Source organism: Mastigoproctus giganteus, chromosome 4 (assembly GCF_048544385.1).
Source record: "Mastigoproctus giganteus isolate SK-2022 chromosome 4, ASM4854438v1, whole genome shotgun sequence".
NCBI lineage: Eukaryota > Metazoa > Arthropoda > Arachnida > Uropygi > Thelyphonidae > Mastigoproctus > Mastigoproctus giganteus.
The window spans coordinates 141,187,839-141,215,301 of NC_143578.1; the positions used below are offsets into that span (position 1 = coordinate 141,187,839).

The 27,463-nt window shown below is 37.2% G+C and overlaps 1 protein-coding gene across 2 annotated transcripts in view; it reads left to right on the top strand.

Moving 5' to 3' along the window:
• The window catches only part of LOC150087101 (tRNA (guanine-N(7)-)-methyltransferase), a 249,410-nt gene that overhangs the window by 24,716 nt on the left and 197,231 nt on the right, over nt 1-27,463 (top strand). For both annotated transcript variants that reach the window (XM_090372957.1, XM_090372958.1), the window contains exon 2: nt 9,456-9,589. In XM_090372957.1, the coding sequence (XP_090229083.1) occupies nt 9,456-9,589 (134 nt within the window). The remainder of the gene's footprint in view (nt 1-9,455; nt 9,590-27,463) is intronic.

The window sequence follows — 27,463 nt, forward strand, 5'->3', positions numbered from 1 at the left end:
CCAGCTGTCGGTATTACCGCAAATTCAGTAAGATCGAGTTTACTGTCCGTTTATGATAGATTGCACTAACACAAAAGCCCAATAAACAGGTGACTGCTAATTGTTTTTATTGTTTTATGGTTGTGACCTCCAGAAATCCGACCGAATTACGTGGTACGGTCGGAGACAATCGTAGGGTAATCTCCAGTGCTGAGGTCTCCTGCCCCGATTAAACGGCATTTTGTCCCAATTAAGCGAAGTAAACCCTGGCTATTTTCTCGATTGGTTTTTGTTTTTTAAGATTTGCCCCAAATAAACGGCTGCCCCGATTAACCGGTGGCCCAAATAACCGGAATCCACTGTATTGAAAAATCTATGTCCTCAGAAAGCCAATATGACTTCAAAAAAGGATTAAGTGCTGAGGATGCAGTGTATAGATTAGTCTGGACTGTAGGGGAGTGTGATTCGAGATATGTACTAGCAATCTATGTTGATTTCAAGGGTGCTTTTGACTGACTCTGGTGGAAGAGTGTTATAGCAAGAATCAGAATAACTGAATCTTCTGGTACCTGATATTCAGTGTTTAGAGACTATTTTGGGATTGAAGAATTGTAGTTAAGACACTATATACTGAAATTACAAGAAGTGTATTATGTGGATGTCCTCAAGGCTCTGTGATAGGTCCCTTCGTCTGGAATATTGTCTTAGATGAATTTTTAAATAAAGTCATAGAAGGAACAAGATGTATAGCCTATGCCTATGATTTAGCAATTCTGATTACCGGGAATTCTCCTTCTCAATTAGAGAACAGAGCTGAAAATGTATTAACAGAATTGTACAGATGGCCAAGAATAAATAAGTTGCAGATTTTGCAAGAAAAGACTGTGCAAATGCTATTGAAAGTTAAGTTAAGCATGGATAGAGCACTGACTGTCAGGCTGAATTGGGGGGGGGGCAGTTCGGTATGTGAAAGTCCCAAAATATTTAGGAATACAAATTGAAGAAAGGCTGTTCTTTACTGAGCATGCTAAATATCTTAAGAATAAGATTCAAACATTGTAAGCCAAGCTTCAGAGGGTTATAAGGTCTGATTGGGGTATAAAAGGCTGGACCATAAAACCTTTTGTGTGAATGTCTACTTGTCCCAATATCACATATGCCTCAGGAGCTTGGGTACATAGAAGAAATAAGGTGGTAATGCAAAAATGTACTTTATACGCACAGAGATTTGCCTTATTGGGTGTGACTAGGTCATGCAAAACTGTCTTCTCACAGGCTCTACATATCTGTGAAAATGCCTATTAAGTATGTTATACTGCTGAGTGGTTTATTATATTATACCAAGAAAAATATAAGAAAGACTATTCTGGGAGTGTCATCTTGCCCAGATAAAAATAAAGTTTATGTGCGATCGGATCTTAAAATCGAGAAAGCATGAATATTGCAAAAACTGATGGCTTTATAGCAAAATGACTGGTGAAATTCTAATAAAGGAAGGCTTGGCATATAGATTGTTCCGACTAGGTTTAAAAGAGCAAGGAACTTATTATTATTAGCCATATGGTGCAAGGAAGCCTGAGGCTTATACTGCACCAGCCAAAAAAAAAAAAAAAAAAATCTGAGAGAGAGAGAGAGAAGGAAGGAAGGAAGGAAATCACCAAGAAAGGGAAGAATGATTATATCCAGCTCAGAACCCTGGGTGTGCCAAGCCCATACTCATCAGATGTGAGCCCCTGGGGTTACTTCTCAACACTATTGTCGAGTGTTGGAATACTCAACATAATACATTCGACATTCCAACATAATATATTATGTTGATTTAGGACTAACCTTGGAGATGTCTTCTGGTGTGGACTTAAAAGAGGCTCTCTGGGCATTGTTCACAGAGAAAAGATTAAGTATTTTAATGACTTTGTAAGTGCTGTGTTTAGAAGATGGAAAAAGTTATTACTAGATAGTAGAAGCCAGCCTCCTTGTTGAAGGGATGGAAACTTCTTTGACTAAAAAAACATGGATTAAAAAGTTATCAAGACATATCTTCGTCGGACTGGAAATAACCGGAAACGGGACTCATCGGACCAGGAGACCCGTCTCCTGGTCCGATGAGTCCTGTTTCCGGTTATTTCAAGCAGACAGGAGGGTGTGTATCTGGTGGAAACTGCACAAAGCTGTGTACCCGTCATGTCAACAAGGAACTGTTCAGGTAAGTGGACAGTTGGTAATGGTCTGGGGTGTGTTCAACTGGCACACATTGGGACCTCTGGTACATCTAGATGTATCTCTAATGGTCAAAGTTACATGTCTATCCTTGCAGACCATCTGCATCCCTTGAAGGTTGTTGTGCACCTACAGGGCAATGGGCTCTTCCAGCAGGACAGTGCACCTCCCCATAGGGCCATGGTGACTAGAACATGGTTCTAAGAGCAGATGGAATGCTGTGGAAAGTCCGTTACAGATTTGGATCATCCATCCAGGAATGCGATGGAATTATGGGCAGCTGGCATGGATGGAAATACCTGTGGAATGCGTTTGTGAACTAGTGGACTCAATGCCTCGCCATGTGACTGCCCTTATCCAGGCGAAAGGTGGGCATGTCCGTTATTAGGTAGATATCCCATGATTTTTTTTTTTTTTTTGTTAGTTATTGGCTCATTGGCTTCTGTGGCTATAATGCACCTCCCAAGGTTTTTTTTTTTGCAGTACTCTGATCCATGCCCGAGGTGGGATTCGAACCCGCGACCTTTGGGTTGCCAGGCAGGCACTTTACCCACCCGGTTAGCCCAGTCGGCATCCCATGATTTCTGTCCACTCAGTGTATATTAATTAAGCAGTGTACATAATCGTAAATTTATTTTGCTAACCTGTGGTTCTTCCAATTTTTCATGTATCATATAATTTTATTAATTGGTAAGGTAAAATAAAAGTATAAATTTGTGCTTTATATCTTAATTTTTATAGCCTCTTGATAATATTCCTCTGATTTTTGCTTATTACAATTGCTGTTTAATAGAATAAAAATTCAACCTGTAAATGTAATCGCAATAGCTGGTGCTTACTGCAGTTATTTTATGGCACCAGCATAAAAAAAATAAATAAATAAACACTGGCTTTTTCGGATTATTGACATTTGGATTTTCGATGATGTATGTAGCTCTAACCAAAATCAACAAAAGCCGTGGTTTTGACCTTCTAGAGGTTGAAATCATCAGAAACTTAGCTGAAATAGCACCTTATACAACTACTGCACGACAGCGGGAACATTCCCAAAAATCTGGAAAAAGGCAGTACTAAGATTAATCGTGAAGAATGTAGAGAAACCTCCCACTGATCCGAAATCATACAGACCAATAGCTCTGCTCCCAGTACTAGGGAAAATATATGAAAGAATAATTTACAATAGGGTACCTGTGTATTATACTCCACAGACGATTCCATGCACCACCTACTGACAATAGTGAAAAATACAGAGGAAAAGTTCAAGTTGGCAATTTCTGTAGATTTTGCTGGGGCATTTGACTCACTCTGGTGGCCTTAGGAGACCGCCACACAAATACCCTATGAAACCTCTTTATTGGTAATTAACAGCTACCTTAAAGAAAGAAATGTTTCAGTTCACACAAGGTTCCAGGAATTGACGTACCCTGTGAAACAAAGGTTGTCCGCTCAGTCCTTGGCCTTTTCTTCTGGACAATTGTTTTAGACGAATTTCTGTCCCTGGATCTGGGTGCAATTGAAAGCTTAACCTTGTAAAAGGAAACACAAGAGTGGTTGTAGAGTAAAGATCAAATGCTGCCCTCATGCAACTGCAGGAGTTTTTTTTTTTTTTTTTTTTTTTTATGTGAACCCCAAACACAAGAGGTATTAGAACCTATAGTACTTAGTACCGTGCTTGGGTTGGAGGTTGAGAAGACGAAACAAGATATTTGTTGACATTGGACTTGAACTTCTGTAGATTGTAATTTTCAGGAAATACGTATGAAGGAAGGTTGTTCCAGAAAACGGCAGTTGAATGAATAAATGAGGAAGATGAAAAGTTGGTTCTGTGGGTTTGAAGTTGGACAGTAAATGGATGTTGGCTGGTGGCGGCACGTGTTCGGACTGTTTTGAAAGAGAGAGCGGGAATTATAGAAGCCAATTCAGAAGAACAGTGTCCATGGAAGTATCTGTAGAAGACGCATGCAGCAGAAACAGTGCGTCTATGAGAAAGCGAGTGGAGAAACTCCGTTAGAGATGAATCATTAATTAACCTAACTGCCCTCTTCTGAATGGAATCAAGAAGCCTGAGAGAGGTTTTGGGGGCACCACCCCAGATGTGGGAACAATATTCAATGGCAGGGCGGATTTGCGATTTATACAGAGTGAGCAGCTGTTTGGAAGAAAAGTAACACCGAGAGCGAAACAGAAAACCAAGTTTTTTAGATGCAGAGGAAGCAATTTTTGTAATGTGCTTGTGCCAAGAGAGATTAGAAGTCAGGGTAATCCCCAAAAGAGATATATCATTTTGCCTAGAAATCGGAGTGTCACTAAACATAAGCATAGGAGCAGAAGAATCCTTTTTCGAGATATAAGACAAGACTGAGTTTTAGAAGGGTTGAAATCAACTAAGCTGTCTTTGCCCCACTGGAGAATTACCTGAAGATCGGCATTTAAGGAATTGGTAGCAGATTTTCGAGAAGTCGAAGCTGATTGAGCAGGACAAGGTTTCTCAAAATGGAAAGTTGAATGCAATGTGCTATCATTGGCAAAACTATGGATAGGATTTCCAGTCAATGGAAGAAGGTCATTGATATACAAGAGGAAAAGAGTGGGGGAAAGAACTGAACCTTGGGGGACACCGGCATTAGTGGAGAAGTTAGAAGACATCTACCATCACCCTCAGTGAGCGATCAGAGAGAAAACTGGATAACCAATTACTAAAAACAGTTGGCAAACCATAAGATGGAAGCTTATTTAGAAGACCTTTATGCCAAACACGATCAAAAGCCTTTGAGATGTCAAGAGCAACTACTTGTGTTTCACCGAACCTTTCCATTGAATTAGTCCATAAATGAGTAACATAAGCCAGAATATCACCAGTGGATCGACACTGACGGAATCCATACTGGCAATCGTTGATCAGAAGGAAGGTTTCTAGGTGGTTTAAGAGTTGGCGGTTAATTGATTTCTACATTACTTTAGAAAGAGTAGAAGTAATTGCAATGGGACGATAATTGGATGGGAGGGATTTGTCACCCTTTTTAGGAACTGGCTGGATGTGAGCAAATTTCCAAGCAGAAGGAAAAACACCTTTGGAATAAGAAAGTGAAAAAAGGCGGCAAAGAATAGGAGTAAGTTCAGGAGCACAGATTTTGAGAACAAGTGGAGAAATACCATCGGGACCTGGAGCTTTCTTAGCATCAAGATTCATCAAAATCCTAATATCCTTTTGATGGAAGATCACAGGAGGCATTGAATGGAGCGTGTTGGGAATGGTGGGAGGTGTTTTACCAAGGTCATTAATACATGAGCTGGAAGAAAAGTGGGATGCTAGCAGGTCAGCTTTATCCTTGGCTGAAGTGACAACAGAACCATCTGGTTTGGACAGAGGTGGGAGCAGAGATGGGCAAAAGTTGCGGCCAATAGCTTTGGCAAGAGACCAGAATGCTCGGCTACCATTAGGGCAAGAAGCAAGTTTTCTACTCTTAGCCTTTTCAAACTCTAGTTTGGACTGATTAATAACTGCAGTGGGCACAAATGTACTTACGCAGGATATCACCTGAAAAAACTAATTCCATACTTTTAAAAGGAGACCCCCTCAAATTAAAATTAATGGAAAAACTGTAAAAATAGTATCAGAACTAAAATTTTTGACTCAACATAACTTTTTATCCCCATTTGGCATACTTGTCAAAAAAAGTGAGGAACTATGCAGGCATTATTGCTGGTATCAGTCGATCTTACTGGGACTCAAAAGAAGGACCCTGGCAATCATGTATTGAGCAGTTTTCTTGCCTGTCATCACCTATGGAGCCATTGTGTGGTTTCCCCGTTGTGTTGTCAGAAACAGAGACAATGCAGAGAACAGTACTTCTCACTATCATCAGAGCATGTGGCATTGTGTGTACACCGAAACTGCAGGTGTTGACTGGTGCTCTCCCACTTTATTTGGGTGTAGCCAAAAGAGGCTTATGTACCATAAAAAGGGCATATGAATTTCTGGGGGATAGCCCTTGACACAGCCAACACCATCAAGGCTGAAAGAAAGAGAATAGCTACAACTCTGTGAGCTATGGCAAACAAATTGGGAGCTGGAAACCAGAGGTCTGGTTACCAAAGGTTTCTTCCACAGGTGGCAATGGTTAGTCCAAAGCCACCAAAGTGGTATGCTCCTGGACTTTTCACAGTACAGTCGATTCCGGTTATTTGGGACACATCGGGACTAGTGCATTTTGGCCTGATTAAGAGGCTGCCCCAATTATCCGAAGTTTCACGTAAATAGTTAAAAATACAATGTTACCCCCCTTTACAATTAGTTCACTGTACAATCAAATCACGTTACGACGAACTCACCATAGTAAAGTACCGTTCACTATACGATATGCAGTAAGTGTCGGTTATTGTGATCACGTTTGTGAATTGAATTTTAATTCTATTAAACAGCGATTCTAATTAGCGAAAATAGGAGGAATATTATTCACAGGCTGTAAAAGTAAAGATATATTAAGCACAAATTTACCCTTTATTACCTTACCAATTAAAAAATTAAATGATAAGTGAAATTCGGAAGAATATACGTGATAATCGGAATAATTAATACGTACTGTAATATGTACATACTAACTAAACTAGTTGACATTTGTGGTCAGGGGATAAAATTTAAAACAGTAAAAAGATAAGCAATCAATAACAAAGAACATGGCACACACAAATTGCAAGTAACGAGTTACAAAGCTTTAAAAATAGGAATAAAGAGATGATCTGAAAATTAATTTTTTTATATGATTGATGATTCCATGGAAGTGTAAACGCATTTTACCATAATAACCCACAGAATTACAGCTGTCAGTATTATCGCAAATTCAGTAAGATCGAGTTTACTATCCGTTTATGATGGATTGCACTAACAGAAAAGCCCAATAAACAGGTGACTGCTAATTGTTTTTATTGTTTTATGGTTGTGACCTCCAGAAATCCGACCGAACTACGTGGTAAGGTCGGAGACAATCGTAGGGTAATCTCTAGTGCTGCGGTCTCCTGCCCCGATTAAACGGCATTTTGTCCCAATTAAGCGAAGTAAACCCTGGCTATTTTCTCGATTGGGTTCTGTTTTTTAAGATTTGTCCCAAATAAATGGCTGCCCCGATTAACCGGTGGCCCAAATAACCGGAATCCACTATATTTATATTGACAGCACAGCTCCCTAAAGGCCGAATTAACTTCCTTAGGGTTGACCGATAACCCTAACTGTACTTGTAACGATAGTGAAGAGTGGGCACACATTACGATCCTTACTGTAATGTTCTTAGGTACACCTTTACAAACCCTTCATGCCATTCTCTATGAATGTATAATAATTTATGATATACCAAGAACCCAATTTACAGCAGAAATTGGTTCCCTACCCAGGGGACAAGAACATTTATTTATTAGTAGAAGAAAGTAACTATAAAGCTTTCACAAGCTTTACACAAAAAAGTATTTGAAAACTGTAGAAGCATCCTGAGTTGGGCCTTACAACCCCCACAGCAAAACAATATTCCATAGCCAAAGTGCCCAAGTCTTTCAAACCGTCTAGATATGGCTTTTTAAATTGGAAGGGTAGCTGTGTCCAGCTCCCTGACAGATACCATAGAGGGCCCTAGTGGCCCCCTGTCTATCCAAGTAGACACAATGCCATTGCTAGTTAGCAGGCGTGGTGTGGAACACTGACCAACAGGGCTTGCCCCTTGGCCAGTGTGGGCTAGAAAACCAACGCAGGTGCTCCAGCATATGGATCCTTTTCCCTATGATCCTTCATTCCTATCACCTAGGTTGCTTGTTCTCTCATTCCCCCATCCTCCTCCTCCAGCCTGGAGGGAATGAATTTTTTTTTTTTTTTTTTTTTAGCTGGGCTCTCCTTGTCTATAACCTTGGCCACCACAGTGCTTTACATGTTCCACTGCCCGGCTCACCTCCTCGTGATGCTGGACAGTAAACCAGAGGTTTTTGTGTGAAAACGCATGCACATAGGCTAAGAGGCCGGCTAAACAACACAATCCCACACTAATACTCCATGAACACTCACTAACCTAAATATATCTGAGTTGGGGGAAACCCCTGTAGCTGCATTACAGTTAACATTATACACTATGTTGTAAATAATTCCAAAACGAAGGGCCATAATTTCAAATTGCGGGGGTTGAGGTTTAGATTAGATTGTAAGAAGTTTACTTTTAGCCAATGATTCATTGATATCTGACAGTTGTTAATATCGAGTCGTTGGGACAAACAAGTTGACCATGCAGGTAGTTGAGGCTGACAGTTTGAATTAATTCAGAGGTCTACTGGTTACTTCCTGTGTGAGGAGGCAAGCAAAAAATTTGTTTTCTTATCTATTTGTTGGTTTTTGTTTTTTTTTTTTCCCAGTGCAGCAAAAGCCTGTGGCTTCCTTGCACTATGTGGCTATTACTATTAGTACTGAACCACCTGCTCAAAAGGATCCTAAAAAAAAATTATTTAATACTGTTATAGCTCTTCTTTTATACTCTTTTTTTTTTTTTTTTGACTCAGAAATGAAAGTTTCTGTCCCTGCAGAAAACCAGTATTCTCTAAAATTAATTTTCCACATTATTATCAAGATTTCTTAACTTAAAATTGTTTTATTTATGTCACTTGACTGAACAATGATAATACTAGCATATTTGTAAACATGTTTCTATTTCAATTCACATAAATTTGCTTTTGTGTTTCATTTTCTTGTGCTTTTTTGTTTACCCACCAAGCAACATGCCCTTGAGGGCTTGTACCCAGGAGTTAAATCTCTTTGGTATAAGGTCCTGTTGACTTCCCACTCTCTATGGCTTTTTTGGCGTAGTTGCGAGGCGTCTCCGTAGCCAGGTGATAAGGAGCAGCAGTGTGTAGCACACGCTTCTTGATTAGACCGGGGTTCAAGCCCATCACCACCAAATACGGAGAATGTGGAAAGGTCAGGGAATGACCACCGCATATCCCAGAGTAATATGGCCTTAGTTACTAATGCTCCTAAAAACCAAATAACAAACAAACAAACAGCATAGTTGCAGCAGGTATCTTAAGTATATTTGAAGTACCTTGCCCAACTGTGTGTGATTGCATCATATATGAGGCCCGAACTATGTCAGAGGTCGCTTGATTCTGGCACAACATAACCCTAGCACAACATTTATAAACATATTTTTATTTCATTATGACCTAAGTTTACTTTGATGCCCTGTTAGTAGTTTTATTTTCTTGTTCTTTTTTCCTTTCGTATAATCTAGCCCTGTTTCACCAGATCAAATGGAATGGTTTTCTTATTTCCCGAAGCTTTATCGATCTTTTCCAAATAAAGAAGAAACCTGCAAATCACAGGTAGAATTTGTTGATGTTGGATGTGGCTATGGAGGCTTGCTTGGTAAGAAAATACATATAATATTTAATCTATAATGTATTGATAAAATGTGTTCTAGGTCACAGTACATTTTAGTTATACAGGGGTATACAACCTGTTTTGACTATTGAGATAAATGCTGAGAAGTAGATGTCATGGGCTTTTGCAGGTGTCTTCTTCCTGGCCAGCAAGAACAGTTCCTTATGCATTTTTCAAAAAAAGATTTAATTTTTTTTTATCAATGTGTGTATTTAAGGTTTAGTTTTCTCTACATTTAATAATTAAATATGAAAATCCAACAATTATTATATGATACTAATAATATTCTTATTACATGGTTGTAATAATGATAAATATTGAAAAGATACATAAAGATCATAAGAAAGGACTGCAGAAAATGAACTCCCTGTCGAAGCTCTTTAGCGATCCTTCAGGAAATGAGAAAAATGGTCATTATATCAACAGTTCATAAAATCTGCAAAAGAACAAGAAAAGTTTGAACATTTAATGTAATTATAGTAATACAATGTAGTATAATGTACTTCAGAATATGCACTACAATAATAGACAAAATGAAGATTGTACATTTTGCATTGATTATAAAGTGTAGTTAGATTAATTTTTAAATTATATATGTACAGTAATTACTGTATGCATTAGTATATATAACATCTATATACAAAAAAGAATAAATGCACAAGGCGTATTAGGCTAGAGATTGATAATTCAATATAAGAATATCAGTGATATATCACCATAGTTTTCCTTAGTAGTAAAAAACTACAGTAGTAGTAAATGGCATTGATTTAATTGTACAATCTGTCCCCGACTTATGTAAGAGATACGCTCCAGGACTTCTTATGTAAGTCGATTTTTACGTAACTCGGGAATGACTAATAAGATATTGCTACTATATCCCTGGTATGTCAAAACTACAAAAACCACATAATATCCTCAGAAGAATGAAGAAAAATAGTTATATACCATAACAATTAAAAACTTTATCTGGGGAGAGCAGTGGATTAACTGGAGGGGCACATAAGAAAAGAAACCATAAAAGGAAGAAAAAAACGCATGTTATTGTATTGTAAAAACTGATATGTATTTCATAGGGTGTATAGGCTTTATAAGGGCTGCTAAGGGAATCAGTACCAAAGTGTACATATTTAAGAAAATTGGTCTACACCACACAAAGAATCAAAGTTTATACACTCCAGGTGTGATGAACTGGAGGTAACTTAAAATGGACATAAAGCATTAATAATAAGACACATTAATCACAGGGTGTTGTAGGCTCAGTAGAGTTCAGGGAGGTCGTACGTGATATGGACTCTTTGATTTTCATCTGTTTCGTATGTTTTTTTTTTTCCTCTTTATAAATATCGTGATAAGCAATCTTGAACTTTTCTTTCTATTTTCAAGAAACGTTCGGTGTTTTCATACATTCCATCAAACATAGAGACCTTTCTGAATTTTATGAAATGCTTCTGCCATTTCCTTTAATTTGAACTGCTTCTTGGGTAGGCGCCTCCGTAGCCAGGTGGGAAGGACAGCAGTGCGTAGCACACGCTTCTTGATTAGACCGGGTTCGAGCCCGTCACCACCAAATACGGAGGATGTGGAAAGGTCATGGAATGACCACCGCATATTCCCGGAGAAATATGGCCTTAATTGCTAATGCTCCTAAAAACCAAATAACAACAACAACAGCTTCTTGGGTTTCCCCATTTCCTCAACGGGTTTTGGCTCTCCCTTCCTCCTCAACTATTTGCATGTTCAACTGGACTAGGTCTTCTGTTTTTAAATCTTCACCTCATTTATCCACAAGCTCATCTACATCTGGAATTTCTGGGCTAAGTTTACAATTTCTTTGGTAACAGAAGACATCAGCTCATCTTCGTTGAAGTCTTCGTTGTTAAGCTTAGAAATTTTTAGAAGATTTTTCCAAACCCTGCTCATACAAGTTGTCATATCATTCCAGGCTCTTGAAATGTTCTGTATTTCATCAAGGATGTTTAAGGTCTAGAGCAGTGGTTTTCAACCGGGATGCCGTGGCACCTTAGAGTGCAGCAACAACATTCCAGGTATCCAGGGGTGCCCCGCAATTTGGGTTTAAGTTACTTAAACTTATTATTTTTTTAAAAAATTTATATGTTTATTTCATTATAAAATAGTGTACAGTATCTTTTTAATTTTGTGGTAATCTATAATTGATGTTTATTTAGTACCTCTATATATTTTTTAATATTTTAGATATATAAATATATATACAGGGTGTACATAAATTAGTTGGGCAAAATAAATGGTTTATTATGCATAGGTATACAGCCAAACATGAGAGTACACATGATTATAAGATAAACACATAAAGTTTACATTTTTCACAAATGATCGATGTGGCTGCCCTTTGTTACTCTGCAAATGTCCCATCAGTAAATCAGTTCTAGCCATATGTTTCTGAGCATGTTCACATCGATCAAACCAAGTGCAGTGCTGATTCGTGATTTCAATTCAGGAATGGATGTCGGAAGCAGCGGACTGTAAACCTGATCTTTTACAAAACCCCATACACTGAAATCTAGGGGTGAAAGGTCTGGTGATCGTGGTGGCCAATCCAAACTATGACTTCAGCACTGAGGTAAGAAGTAACCGCTGTGTGGAAGTGACAGGGTATGCCATCTTGTTGGAAAATGAAACTTTTCTGGTATTCTTGACCGAAATTTCGTTGCACTTGCACAGCGGAAGTTTCATGAAACCACAGACAGCATTTCGCTTTTTCAGCGGCGTTATACGTCTCTATCATTACAAGAACACAGAAAGAATGATGAACAACCATGAACTATATCTCACTCATATGTGAGGTAATGTAGACAATACTACTCATCTGCCATTGAACTGGTACCTTACAATTAATATTTCGTAAATTATTCAGTTACTAAATTGTCTAACTAATTTGTGTCCACCCTGTATATATATATATATATATATATATATATATAATAATAATACTACGGATAATATAAAAAATCCAACAATAATACCATCAGGGACCTAAGACAACGCAAAAAAAAAAAAAAAAATTTATCGCTCTTTACCGACAATCTAGATGACGTCAACTGGGGCCAACCACCCAGAATGAAGGCAAAAAACGACAAGGTTCTCTGTTTCTGTGATGATCAATATATGCTAAGTAATTTAAATCTAAACCAGTATAGGCCAAAAATAAATCGAATATAAAGATGATAATAAAAATTTAGAAATATTAGAAACAAAGGTAAGAAATATATATATATATAGGTAAAATATAAATATAAGCATATATTAATCATCGTTGATCCGACAGAGAACGTAATTTAATGATTTAAATAAGATTAAATATATAATAAATATATAATACATACTACATATTGACCGTATCTAGGACATAATCTAATAGTCGTCAAAATAATATGTGGTGCCCCCTATGTGATGGATACGGTAAAAATAAATAAATAATTAAATTAAATTAACGCATAGAGAAACATGCAGATAGTAAGAAGAAAAACTAAAGGAGTAGGAATAATAGAACCTGAACTCCACAAAGACGAAAAATAGTGGTATAGATAAGAAATAGTTTCTCCTACGTCCTCGGATTGCCCTAATAATTTCGGAGAAATAAAAATAGAGTGTAGGACAGTTTAAAGACATTACAAGATATAAGTTGTGGCTCGGGTATGCCCGGGATCGCAAACCCGTTCCTATAGTAGGACCCTGAGCTGAATTTGCATGTTATCTCAGCGTGAATTTAAGTAAATTTAAATGAATTTAACTATATATTAACTATATATTAAAAAAAAAAAAAAAAAAAAAAAAAAATGATACACTGTAATTTGCAAGCCGGTGGGTACAAGTTTTCTACGCCGTAAGACACCAAGAATGCAAAGTGTATCCTATTTACATATATACATGGCACTAAATATACGATTATATTGAAAATTACACTACAACAATAAAACAATAGGTTCAGAAAACAAATTTTTGAAATTAATAATGTTTATCGCTTTCTTGAAATGATATTTCAGGTAAGCGATAGGAAAATTATTATTGATCAACTTGCCGTACAACACTGTTAAGCCCGCTGAACAATTTTTATTACTATTGCAGATATAAGCAATCCTTAGACATTGTGATAAAATTATATTAGCATGCACTGATTTAGATATGTTAGATTTCCAATTTGTAAGGCTTACTACGTTAAAATTGAATGCATCTCTTTTATTATATACGTTTATGTCTATATTATTATTATGCAATATTTCTATATGAAGATCCAGATAATTAGCTATAGTATCAGAACTATTAGTTTTTTCCAGTACAAGTTCCACTGGGTACAACTTAATGTAATCCTGGACAAAATGTGAACAATTAAAAACACATATATCGTCTACGTATCTATATATAAGTAGGTTATCTTGGAAGTCTCTTTCTGTATAATGTAGATAAAGGTTTGCGATTATGCTAGATGCTGGACTTCCCATGGGGTGCCAGTCACTTGTAGGTATAACGATGTTCCGTCATATACATAATTATTAAAGATGCATAATTTTATTAGAGAATTCCAATAGGTTAAATCAACCTTTATAGAATTTTTATTTTCTAAATATAGATTCTGGAGGACGACTTCTAAGTTATCAAGATTAATGCTCGTAAATAGACTGTTAAAGTCAAATGTTTGTATTTGATGAATATTATTATTTTTTAGAGCATTTATAATAGGTAAGTTATTATTTATTATAATAGTTTTATTTAAGTTATTTAATATAATTTTAAGTAACTTTTCTAACGTTTTTCCGGGAAATTTAGCATAACTATCTCTACATGATGTTATGAATCTAAAAGCAATTGGTGTTTTGTGAAATTTGGGTATGCCATATATAAATGGAAATTTTAGGTTATTATACTTTAACTTTAATTTTTTATGCAATGCAATTAATTTTTTGATTATTATATTATGGGAAGATGCTATCTGTTTATATGTATGGCTAGACTGTAGTTCATTTTTAATGATTTCTATATAATATGATTTACATATGATTGCATAATTACAAGCAGCTTTATCAACGGGAGTAATCACAAAATGTTCATGTATATCTTTGAGCTGCCTATTTATTAATTTGGTATTATATAGATTATCTTGTATGAATTTCAATTGATTATATTTGCTAGATATGATATTAAGCATTGTAAATAGCCACATGTGATATGCTTCAACCGGTATGTTATGGTTGTATGCTGATCTTATGCAATATTTAAGTAAATCTAGATATAACAATTTTTTAAAATTTGATTTATTAATAGGTAAATTAGGTCGAAATTTAAAACCCAGTGATAAAATATCTCTAAGTTCAGGATATGGGATTATATCTAAATTGCCGGTTATAATGTGATTATGGTTAGGGTCCACGTACCTATGAAATGAAGGTTTGTGGCAAACACATATATCTTGTCCGATGTTAATATTGTGAAGGTTTGTAGCTATTGTTTTATAGTTACACGCTTTAAGACCAAATGGTCTAGAATATCTAAATCTGATATTAATATGTAAGTTATTAATAGGCAGCAAGTCATTACGTAAATTAATAGTTTTATGTATATCTAAATCATCCATTAATTTATTTTGAAAGTATAAGATGAGGACAGAATTTTCCGGCTGCTTGCTAACATTCAAAATATGACATCTGAATTTGACAATGTCTGATATGATGTGCATAAGATGAGAAGATACAAAGACGTAATCGTTGGTTTTTCTATTTAGTGCTTTGAGTACACTGAGTTTAATAGTGAAAAGTGTGTTGTGTATTTTACTAATATTTATATGATCCGTGTCCCACATTTTGAATAAATTTATGAAGTCTCCTAGATGTTCTCGGTTGCTATTATATGTGTTAGATTTACTATATTTCCTATTGCGATTATATTTACGGAGTTTGGCAATTTGAAACATATTATAAACGCAAATATCTTTTAAATTATTCGTCAAATATTTTTGATTAAATTTATTATTTAGACCGTATGGATATAGTGTTTTATATTGTAATCTTCTTGCAATAATCTATCATTTGCGTTATTAATTACGTTAAGTATTGAAATGAAAATATTACCAAAAGTATGTTTTTGGAAATGTCTGAATTCAATATCATGTTCCAAATTACCTGTTTTCTTGCTAGATTTGTTATTATAAGTTTTAATATCGGAACGATGAAGGTTCATTCTAATGTTTAGTTTATTGCTAGTTTGACCAATATATTTAACATTGCAAGTACGACATGTGATCATATATATGACGTTATTCATTTTACAGAATATATGTGAATTCGTATTAATTGTAGCATGATTTGGATGCATATAGGGGCAAGTAAGACATAATTTGTTGTTACAAGGTTGAAATTTAAGAGATGATGATCGGATATTAGTGCCAGAAGCATTATATGCTAAACTGCTCTGTAAAGTGTGTGATATTTGTGTATGTGTTGATGTATTAACATGGTTAGGACTACTACCCAGGGCAACAATAGTATCCTCGGTCACTTTTATCCTACTCTGCCGATGTAGTATATTATTATTATTATATTTACGTGACATAATAAGAGAAAAGTTAATATAAAATAAAAGCAAAGTTAATATAATATAAAATAAAATCAAGATGCGCAATCATAAATCCATGAAGGTAAAATTAAGAAGGATCGATGCAGTTAAGAAATAAGCTTTGCTTGGGTTAAGTATACACTACCTAAGATTGCTTTTTCTTCTTTTTCTATTTTCTTAACTGCATCGAAGGAGCTGACATGCCCATGCAAGGTGCAGGTTCTTGTGTCTACCAGTGTGTATGGGTACTCACGATGGCTCTCAACTGCCTCAGCCTATAGAAGCTACTGTCTGATGGATATTGGGCTTGCTGTTCCTGCATTGTATTGTTTGATTAGTTAGGGGATTGTGCAGCACTGTTGTGTTACAAGATGAAACACACAATGATTATCATTCATGGATGTTAACTACACGTGACTGTCCTATATGTGACATTTGGTGGTTGTTCAATTGCTATTGAGCCAGTCACAGCATATTTGTTAACCACAGAATAGGAGACCTTAACCATTGTGGCTGTTGTTGAGAGATGGGGACCTGCATACCTTGTCCCCACAATTATTTCATGTTCAAAGTTGGAATGATCTTGATGTTGACCCATTCTTTCTTGCATACTCAAAAACTGATCACCATATGTGCAAACTACATATTATATCAGCTGTTATGGTGGTATTGGGCCTTCAACAGCATCACAGACCAGCTCATTTGGCCCTGGAGAGATTGTGTAAGGCTCAAGGGGTAGAATTTTTCTCAGCCTGGTCTGTGCTTGTTAACAGGAGAGACTGGTTCTACAGGAATGGGATACACTTAAATAAAAAGGGTGCAAGAATATTGCGACCCACCTATAACACTGCCTCGATGCTGATGCTATCGAGTCAGTGTTAGGTGGGTCGGAAATCTGCTAGCTTGAGGGGATACACGGGCTAATAGATTAAAAGTAGCCACTGGTAGAGGTTGAAAGTGATTCTTGCACTGCTTCTATTGGAATGAGCAGAACCTGGAAAACAAGATGCAGGATATTTCAGAGACTGCTGGGAGTCATTGCAGTACAAGGAAACACATGGGTTGTGTTAGGGTAGCTAAGAATAGGAATGGGGGCATGTATATTTGCATGTATACCAATGCTAGGAGTTTGGTAAATAAATTTGATGAATTTGAGGTGTTGATCAAAACATAAAAGGCAGATATTGTTGGGATATCAGAGATGTGGTGTCACACAGATATAAGGAATACAGAACTGGAATTTGGGGGAGTACAATGTGTACAGGAAGGATAGACAGGATAGGAAGGGAGGAGGGGTTATGCTATTAGTTAAGAAACACATAAAATTCAAGGAAGTGCAGCCAGTCGACATTGCTGCACAGTGCAGTGCGAGTCAGTTTGGTTTGACAGAACCTCTGGGAATTAAAAATTTAGAGTAGGAGTATGTTATAGGCCTAATGACTATGATGAGTATAATAAAAACGCTACAGGGAAATAGAGTGGGCCAGTAAATCAGAGAGTCTTATAATGGGGGATTTTAATTTCCTGGATATTGACTGGAATTTGTGGATTGGTCACTCACACACTAGCAAGGCTTTTGTGGATTTATTGGATGATTGTTTTCTACATCAGCATGTTCGGGAGGCAACTAGAGGGAGTAATACTCTTGATCTGATTATCAGTAGAGATTCTTCATGCATTAAGAATCTGCAAGGAACCACTGGGTGGCAGTGATCACAGTGTGCTGAAGTGGGATTTACTCAAAGAGATAACTATCATCAAGAGTAAACGGAAGGGTTTTTGCTTTCATAAAGGTGACTACAGTGGTCTTCTGAGACAGTATTTAAATTCTATATGGTGGGAACAACTGATGATGTTACCAACAGCAAATTCAAAATGGGAAGCATTCAAAGAATTAATCTTGGAAGCTACTAGGCTTTAGATATCAACTAAGAAATATTGTTCAAGGTTTAGGCCTAAATGGATGTCAGATGAACTAATGAGACATGTGGCAGAGAAGAAAAATGCGTGGGATACATATAACTTGTTTGTTTATTTGGGTTTTAGGAGCATTAGCAACTAAAGCCATATTGCTCCGGAGATATGCAGTGGTCATTCCTGACCTTTCCATGCATAAGCTTGCTTTCTTGCATCATATGCCTCTACTAATGCTAATGTTAATTCCTACACAAGGGGGCATTATTAATGCAAAGCCAAGGTCTAACCATAGATAGGAAAATTGGTTTCGGACTTTTAATCTGTCAAAATGCTCTGTTTCAGCGGCAGAGTAACTTTTAAAGGAAAATTAAAAATGCTCATGAGAGCAATTAATTCAATTTCATAGTTAGGCTGTGCTTGAAAAAATAATGTACTAGTTTTAATCCTCTCTCTTTTAATTGCTGAGGTACGTAAAGATTGATAAACTTTTTGCATGTAGACTTCCATTCTGGACAAAAACGTTAAGAGTAAATGTCATTCATATTTCAAGATCATCTCTTTGCAGCTGCTGCTGATAACTGATCTTGTATGGATAATATTGGATTAGTTTCCAAAGAATTTTCCACACAGTGTAATATGGGAGATCCTATTGCCTTGCTACTCTCTGTGCACTGCTACTAGTTCCAGCAGGATCCAAGCATCCATGAATTGGTCGACGATAGCTGTTGCAACTTCCTGTGCTATGAAAAAGGCTTTCTTCCTCTTGCAGGCTTAACAACAAAGGACCCAGTTTCCTCAAATTTGTTAATCATCCTTCTAACTAACACAGCTGATGAAGGACCTTGATGTAAGTTCTTACGCTTCTAAATTCACGCAGTGCGGCTGCTGCATTGCATCCATTAACATAGAAGAACTTCACAATTATAGCACGATCAGGCAGAGTGAGGCCCATTGTTAACAGTAAAATTGCAGAATACACTTGTGATATTTGTGTTGTGCCTTTATACCTCTTTGCTGCTGGGAAAATAAAATTAACTCAGATTTATGCAAATTTTCTGCTCTTTTAGGTATCTTATTTTTTAGTTTGGATTACAATCTTTAGTGCAATTCAGTTTCTTTCTGTTTTTTTTCAAAGGGCACAAATAAAATTTTGTAATTTCAATAAGGTTTGTCTTCGTTATTTATTTGTTGGTACTTTGTCATATTAATCCCAGAGGCTCACATCTGTGAGTATGGGCTTGGCACACACACAGGGACCTGAGCTGGATATCATCATTCTTCTCTTTCTTGGTGATTCCCTTCTACTTCACTCTCTCTCTCTCTCACACACACTCAGGGTAATAACTTGGAAATATTTTTTAGCTGGTGCACCATAAGTCTCAGGCTTCCTTGCATTATATGGCTAGTAATAATAATAATATCTTTCCTCCTGTACAGCACCATATTATCTCCTACTGGCAGATTTTGGAACAAATTTTTTTTTCACGGGATCTTTCTCCCCATTCCATGAATAGTTTACTTACTTTGGTGGCATTCCGCTTATTACTTAGAGCTACAGAGAGTTCTGAATAGGGATACTTTAATTATGGCCACCCTGTACTTGTTTTACTGGAACATTGTGGCTGCAACATTGGCCTTATTTTGGAGGTTCTTAATGTCCCTACTACAGCATATGGCTTACTTGAATTTTCAGTGAGAAAAGCATTGGATGTATGGATGAATGCGAACGTTTGTTGGGGTGCATCTGTCGAGCAACTATTTCAGCCGAGGTTGGCCATTTTTTCCTTGGTAGTTAACTGTATCTGATGATGGTACATAGCTCATAGTTATATCTCTATTTTTGCTGATTCTTGAGTGGGTTCTTTTTGTAGTGTTTGTCATTTTCCCATTTACATTAGTGATTAAGTTTTATGAATGGGATTATCTGTAGCCTAGACAACAGGTATAGTATCAGTTATTCTTTTGTAGACTGGGTCTCAGAGACATCGGCATGCTCCTCTTTTTGGTGAATTGAAGAAAGTGGATTAGTCACCCTTGCTGTGATTGTGCTATAGTTGGTAGTCATTGTGTCTGAGGCTGTACTTTTAGCTTTCAACTGTGGCAGAGCAGTGTTGGTGACAGTGAAGTGTTCGATGGCCTGTTTGCTTGCCAGCTCTTCATGCATATTTGTGGTTTGAAGCACTTGTGGAAGGCAAGTTTCTGGCAGGAGACAGAGATGATCAATTTTAGTCCTGATAACCTCAATTATTGATATTCTGAGGTTTCCTCCTGTTTAGTATCTCTTCTAGTTGTAAATTGCTTTGAGTGGTCAGGACACTTATGGATTGATGGTCACAGTTTTGGTGAATTTTTAGCAAGTTTTTTAAACTCTGGCTCAGCACCAACATTATTTAGCTCTCGATGAAGTTCTGCAGTGTACATGGATCCATGTACACTGCAGTGGCTGTGCTAATAGAGGAGATTGACAACAAATGCAATAGTAATGTTAGAGAGGTGTCTGAGTTTTCGGTTAATTTTCTCAGATCTATTATTAAGTTGCATTCTCTTGCTGGAGTCATGAGTTTCAGTTTGATTTAGAGTCGTCATCTGGTGTGGGATTTGTGGAAACTTTCATTGACACTGGTCCGAGCTGAAGGTGATCAGAAGTGCTTTCCATTCTTTCTGAGCTGTGTTATGGCAGTGAGCACTTAAATAGCAGCTCTTTGAAAGCCTTTACATTTTAAAAATTTGTGCTGTGTAATTCTATTATATTAGCATTAATAGAGGCACATGATTCAAGAAAGCAAGCTTATACAGCATCAGCCAAAAAAAAAAAAACCCTTCCCATTTCACTGATCCATTTATTCCAACTGTTTGTCTAGTTCTGCCTTGAATTTATTTACGCTGTCAACTTCCACAACAACAGATAGAAGTTTGTTATAGCAATCAACTACCCTATGGCTAAAGGCAAACTTCTGCATATCTATTCTACAATTATCTTTCCTCAGTTTGAATCTATGCCCCCAAAAGTTTATAGTCTGAGCAAGAGGAAGAATCCCATCAGCATTGAGCCTGCTCAGTCCATTCAAGGTCTTATACACATCAATCAGATTGCCTCACAGGTGCCTAGTCTCCAGAAGCAGCAATTTGCAGAATCTTTTGCCTTTCTTCATAAGAGCACCCCTTTGTTCCCTTCACCAGTCTTGTTCCCTTCTCTGTACTCTTTCTTGCAGCTCTACATCCTTCCTAAAATGAGGCTTCCAGACCTGTACGCATTACTCAAGGTGTGGCCTGACCATTGCCACATACAAGGGGATAATCACCTCCTTTATCCCTGCTTGCAAAATTCTTATTTATCATTGACAAGAGGCCATGTCCTACTCTGGCGGCCTGTCTGAATTGCTAAGAAAACTTCATATCTGACTGCACAATTACCCCCAGGTCTCTTTCATTCTCCCCTACCCTGAGTGTAACACCACATGGTACATTTCTTTGGGGTTACTTCTACCATATGCGGTACTTTGCATTTGTCAATGTTACACTTCAGTTGCCACTTCTCAGCTCATCTGCCCAACTTTTCCAGATCCTGTTGCAGCAGCATACTGTCATTACTGTTATTAACAATCCTGGCAACCTCTGTATCATCTGCAAACTTTTACTTTAAGCTTGATATACCTTCATCAATATCATTATAAATATACAAAACAACAATGGGTCCAACACCGAACCCTGAGGGACACCACTGATAACATTAGTCCATGTAGAGCAGTACTTATTGATTACCACTCTCTGTCTTCTCCCCTTCAACCACCCCTTTATCCATAGCAGCAATTTGCCTCCAATACCACACTGCTCCAATTTGTGCAGCAGTCTTCCATGTGCAACAGTATCAAAAGCCTTTCTAAGATCCAAGTATATAATATCAAAGTTATTCCCTGCATTCAGTTCTTTTGTGACTGCATCATAGTATCCAATCAAATTGGTCTGGCAAGACTTCCCCTTAACAAAACCATGCTGTGTCCAAGCAATAACTGAAGTCTTGTCTAGATGATCCTGCAGTGCTTCTTTAACCAGTGCCTGCATTAATTTTCCTGGAACAGAAGTTAAACTCACAGGTCTATAATTACTTGTGCCAGTCTTTGATCCTCCTTTGTGAATTGGGGTCACATTTGCACTTCTCCAGTCGTGGGTACCTCCCCCCGAGTCCAAGGAAGCTCTCATAATTATGGCTAAGGGTTTGCTTACTTCCTTTGCTGCCTCCTTTAATATAACTGGATAGATCCCATCCACCCCAAGTGACTATCTTGTGTTTATCTTCAACAATTTCTCCTCCACCTTACTCTCAGTTATTACAAGATTCTCTAGCTTACTGCCAGAGTTGAATACATCTCTTGCATTCCCCTCGCTGAATAACTCCTAATGTGTGAATGTCAGTGCAAAATATTCATTTAGTTTGTTAGCTACCTGAGCAGGATCATCAACAGTTGACCCATCGATATCAAGTGGACCAATCTGATTCATCCCCCTTCCTTCTAGAGTTTACATAAGTAAAGAACTCTTTGCTGTTTTTCTTTGCATCCCTTGCCAAAGATTTCTTGTAATCTGCCTTCGCCTGCCTAACCTCCTTTGTAATTTGGTTACAGATCAACTTGTATCTATCATAGGCTTATGTGTCACATGTTAATTTATATGTATCTCATGCATTTTTCTTCTCTGACATATGTCTCATTAGTTCATCTGACATCCTTTTAGGCCTAAACCTTGAACAATATTTCTTAGTTTGTATGTAAAACCTAGTAGCTTCCAAGATAAGTTCTTTGAATGCTTCCCATTTTGAATTTGCTGTTGGTAACATCATCAGTTGGTCCCACTGTATAGAATTTAAATACCGTCTCAGACCATCGTAGTCGCCTTTACGAAACAATAACCCTTCCCTTTACCCCTGATGGTAGTTACCTATTTGATAAATCCCACTTCAGCACACTGTGATCACTGCCACCTAGTGGTTCCTCTATCTGCAGATTCTTATTGCATGAAGAATCACTACTTATAATCAATTCAAGAGTACAGTAAACCCCTGCTATTCGTGGGTTTGCGATCGCCGATTTAATATAAAATGAAACCTAAAAAAATGTGAATTTTAAAGCGCTGTGAATATTTTCTGCCATAAAAAACATGGGCATGGCTAAAATTATCTTTCCCGGTCAAAACAGCGCTCAGTGGGTGGGGGGAGAGGGGTGACAAAATCGCAAGCGTGGGTGTTTCTCGCTAATCCTTGTTCAGTATGTGTTATGCGCTTGTCATGGAAGGTTTCGTTGTTTGCTTTTAATTTATATGCTTATAAATTGAATAAATTTATCAATTTATAAATTGATAAGCTTACAAAAATGATAAATCTACCGTTTTGCAGTGTAAAACAGACTTTTTCGAGTGTGTTAACGGAAGAAAGTGACTTTATTGTGGACAAGTTCTTTCTAACCCCTACAAAAATATGGCTACGAATAACAAGAGAAATGTGAAAATATCAAAGAAGGTGATGACATTAGCGTTATTAGATAAAATTTCTAATGGTGAAAGTGTCTCCTCAGTGGTAAAACATTATAAAATCAATGAGTCAACGGTACGATCAATCAAAAAATCGGAAGAAAAAATCCGCCGTAGTGTCTGTGAAAACGCGCTACTTGCTTCAAAAATTTGCTCTGTAATTCGTGATGTTAAATTAGAAAAGATGGAAAAGGCTTTAAATCTGTGGATAGAAGACCGAACTTAAAATAAAATTCCGTTAAGTTCACTCATCATTCGTGAAAAGCCAAAACACCTTTATCAACACTTTAGCGAAACTGGTGATAGCACTGGCGGGATAAGTTTTTTTGCTAGCAAAGGTGCTGGTTTGAAAGATTAGTTTGAAATTTCTAATAAATATTACATTTAATATTAAGTTTTTTCTTATTTTCATTTCGATGCCATATGCTTGCATGTACATAGTCATATTACGAAGGTACATATAATACATACATAGACAAAATTTTAGACTAGTTTTTCTTATATATTTCATACTTTGGAATGGAACCCCCTTTATTACTATGGGAGCCATAACTCAGTATTCGCGTTTTCGGTATTCGCGACATTTCTCAGGAACGTAACCCCCGCAAATAGCGGGGGCTTACTGTATTACTCTCTCTAGTTGCCTCCTGAACATGCTGATGTAGAAAACAATCATTCAATGAATCCACAAAAGCCTTGCCAGTGTGTGAGTAACCAATCCACAAATTAGGTAAATATAGAGGTAATAATAAGAAAGAGGTCATGGATGGAGATGGAATGAGAGATGAAGGATGATATAAAGGTAAAATTATTCAGACAATTTGCAAAAGTTATGGGGATTTGTGAAAACTTTGATCATTGACACTGGATATACAAGAAGTGTTACAGTTTATGGCATGAAGACATAAGGAAAGTTGTAAGGAATATGGAATGAGAATAAATTTTTATAAGAACTAAAATTATGATGGTAATGGTTATGATGGGATGGAATGAAAACAATATGACTGTTAAAAGGATGATAAGAGTATTATCATCCATTTAATAGTTAGCATTAGCAAGGGCACATGATGCAAAAAAGCAAGCTTATATAGCATCATCCAAAAAAAAAAAAAAAACATGCACCCTTTCTCATTTCACTCATCCACTCACTCCAAATGTTTGTCTAGTTCTGCCTTGAATCTGTTTAAGCTATCAACTTCTACAATGACAGATGGAAATTGTTCCGGCAATCTTAACCCGCTGGCTAAAGGCAAACTTCTGCACATCTATCCTACAACTGTCTTTCCTGAATTTGAATTTATGCCCTCTCTGGTGATTATTCTGAGCAAGAGGAAGAATCCCATGAGCATTGAGCATGCTCAAGCCATTCAAAGCCTTATACACCTCTATCAGTTCACCTTGCCGATGCCTAGTCTCCAGACTCTGTAATTTGCAAAACTTAAGCCTTTCTTCGTAAGAGCAACCCTTTGTTTCATTCACTAATCTTGTTGCCCTTCTCTGTACTCATTCCAACAGCTCTACATCCTTCTTAAAATGAGGCCTCCAGACCTGTATACAGTACTCAATGTGTCGCCTAACCATTGCCTTATACAAGGGGATAATCACTTCCTTATCCCTGCTAGAAAAATTCCTGTATATCATTGACAAGACATCATGAGCTACTCTTGCAAACTGTATGCACTGCTCAAAAATGTTCATATCTGCCTGCACAATTACCCCCAGGTCCTTTTCACTCTCTATCTCTATTAGTGTACTACCGCACACAGTTGATACGTTACTGCTTCCCATATGCAGTACTTGACATTTGTCAATGTTAACCTTCAGTTGCCACCTCTCAGTCCATCTACTCAACTTTTCTGGATACTGTTGCAGCAGCATACTGTCATTAACAACCCTGCCGACCTTTGTATCGCCTGCAAACTTGGACATTAAGCCTGTTGTTTTCTGTATTCATTAATGATATTGATGATATACCATCATCAGTATCATTAATGAATACAGAAAACAACAGTGGACCCAACACTCAATCCTGGGGGACTCCATTAATAACATTAGTCCACGAAGAGCAGTGTCCATTGATTACCACTCTCTGTATTCTCCCACTCAACCATCCCTTTATCCATAGCAGCAATTTGCCTCTAAATACCACACTGCTCTAATTTGTGCATCCATGTGCCACAATATCAGAAGCCTTTCTAAGATCCAAATATATGATATCAAAATTATTCTTTGCATCCAGTTCCTTTGTGACTACATCATAGTATCCATTCAAATTGGTCAGACAAGACTTCCCCTTAACAAACCCATGCTGTGTCTGCCCTATAACTGAACCAGTGCCTCAATTAATTTCCCTGGAACAGAAGTTAAACTAACAGGTCTGTAATTACCTGTCTCCCCCTTTGATCCTCCTTTGTGGATTGGGGTCACATTTGCACATTTCCCATCCATGGGTACCTCCCCTGAGTCCAAGGAAGCTGTCATAGTTATGGCTAAGGGTTTGCTTACTTCTTTTGCTGTCTCCTTTAATATATTCTATCCTGGATAGATTCCATCCATCCCAGGTGCCTTTCTAATGTTTATCTTCAACAATTTCTCCTCCACTTTATTCCCAGTTATTATAAGATTATCTAGCTTTCTGCTAGAGTTTAATACACCTCTGGCATTCCCCTCCCTCAATAACTCCTCATGTGTGAATATTCATTTAGTTTGTTAGCTACCTGAGGAGAATCATCAACAGTTGAACCGTCGATATCAAGTGGACCAATCTGATTCATCCCGTTCCTTCGAGAGTTTACATAAGTAAAGAACTCTTTGCTATTTTTCTTTGCATTCTTTGCCAAAGATTTCTCATAATCTGTCTTTGCCTGCCTAACCTCAGTTGTGACTTGGTTACAGACCAGCTTATATCTATCATAGGTTTCTGTGTCACCTTTTAATTTATATGTATCCCATGCATTTTTCTTCTCTGCCACATATCTCATTAGTTCATCTGACATCCATTTAGGCCTAAATCTTGAACAATATTTCTTAGTTGGTATGAAAAACTTAGTAGCTTCCAAGATTATTTCTCTGAATGCTTCCCGTTTTGAATTTGCTGTTGGTAACATCATCAGTTGGTCCCCCTGTATAGAATTTAAATACTGTCTCATACCACCGTAGTCGCTTTTACGAAAGCAGAAACCCTTCCCTTTACCCCTGATGGTAGTTACCTCTTTGAATAAATCCCACTTCAGCACACTGTGACCACTGCCACCTAGTGGTTCCTTTATCTGCAGATTCTTAATGTATGAAGAATCACTACTCATAATAGTTAACTAGTAATCAGCACTAGTAATCAGAAATTTTACTGAAGATAGATCAAAAAGTAAAGACAATTTTTATGTAAAACTAACACCCTGTGTCAGAACACACTTTTAGGGCTATCTTGCCTACTAAAACATGTAAATGTGTTGCCAATTGCTTGTAATGTCTGTTTTTATACAATCAAGGTGCAAACATGTTGGCTCTGCTTTTCAATTGCACTGTTAGTGAATAATGTGCTATGATCATATTTTTGTGATTGAAAGGGCAGAAGTGTCATAACAGTTGTGGTTGTGAAAAAGACCATTCAGTCTAACTGATAACTTCAGTAATGGTAAACAGTACTAATCAAGTTAATGTTCTCATTTGTGAAACAGTCTGATTACTTTTTGTGCTATTGGTGGAAGTCTGGACATCAGCTATGGTCTGCATACTTGGTCATCATAACACCCTCAAATATTGTAGTTTGTTCAAGTTGGCTCCTCAGACTTCTCATGAATGAGCATAAATAAATGCCTCTGGGGATATACATTC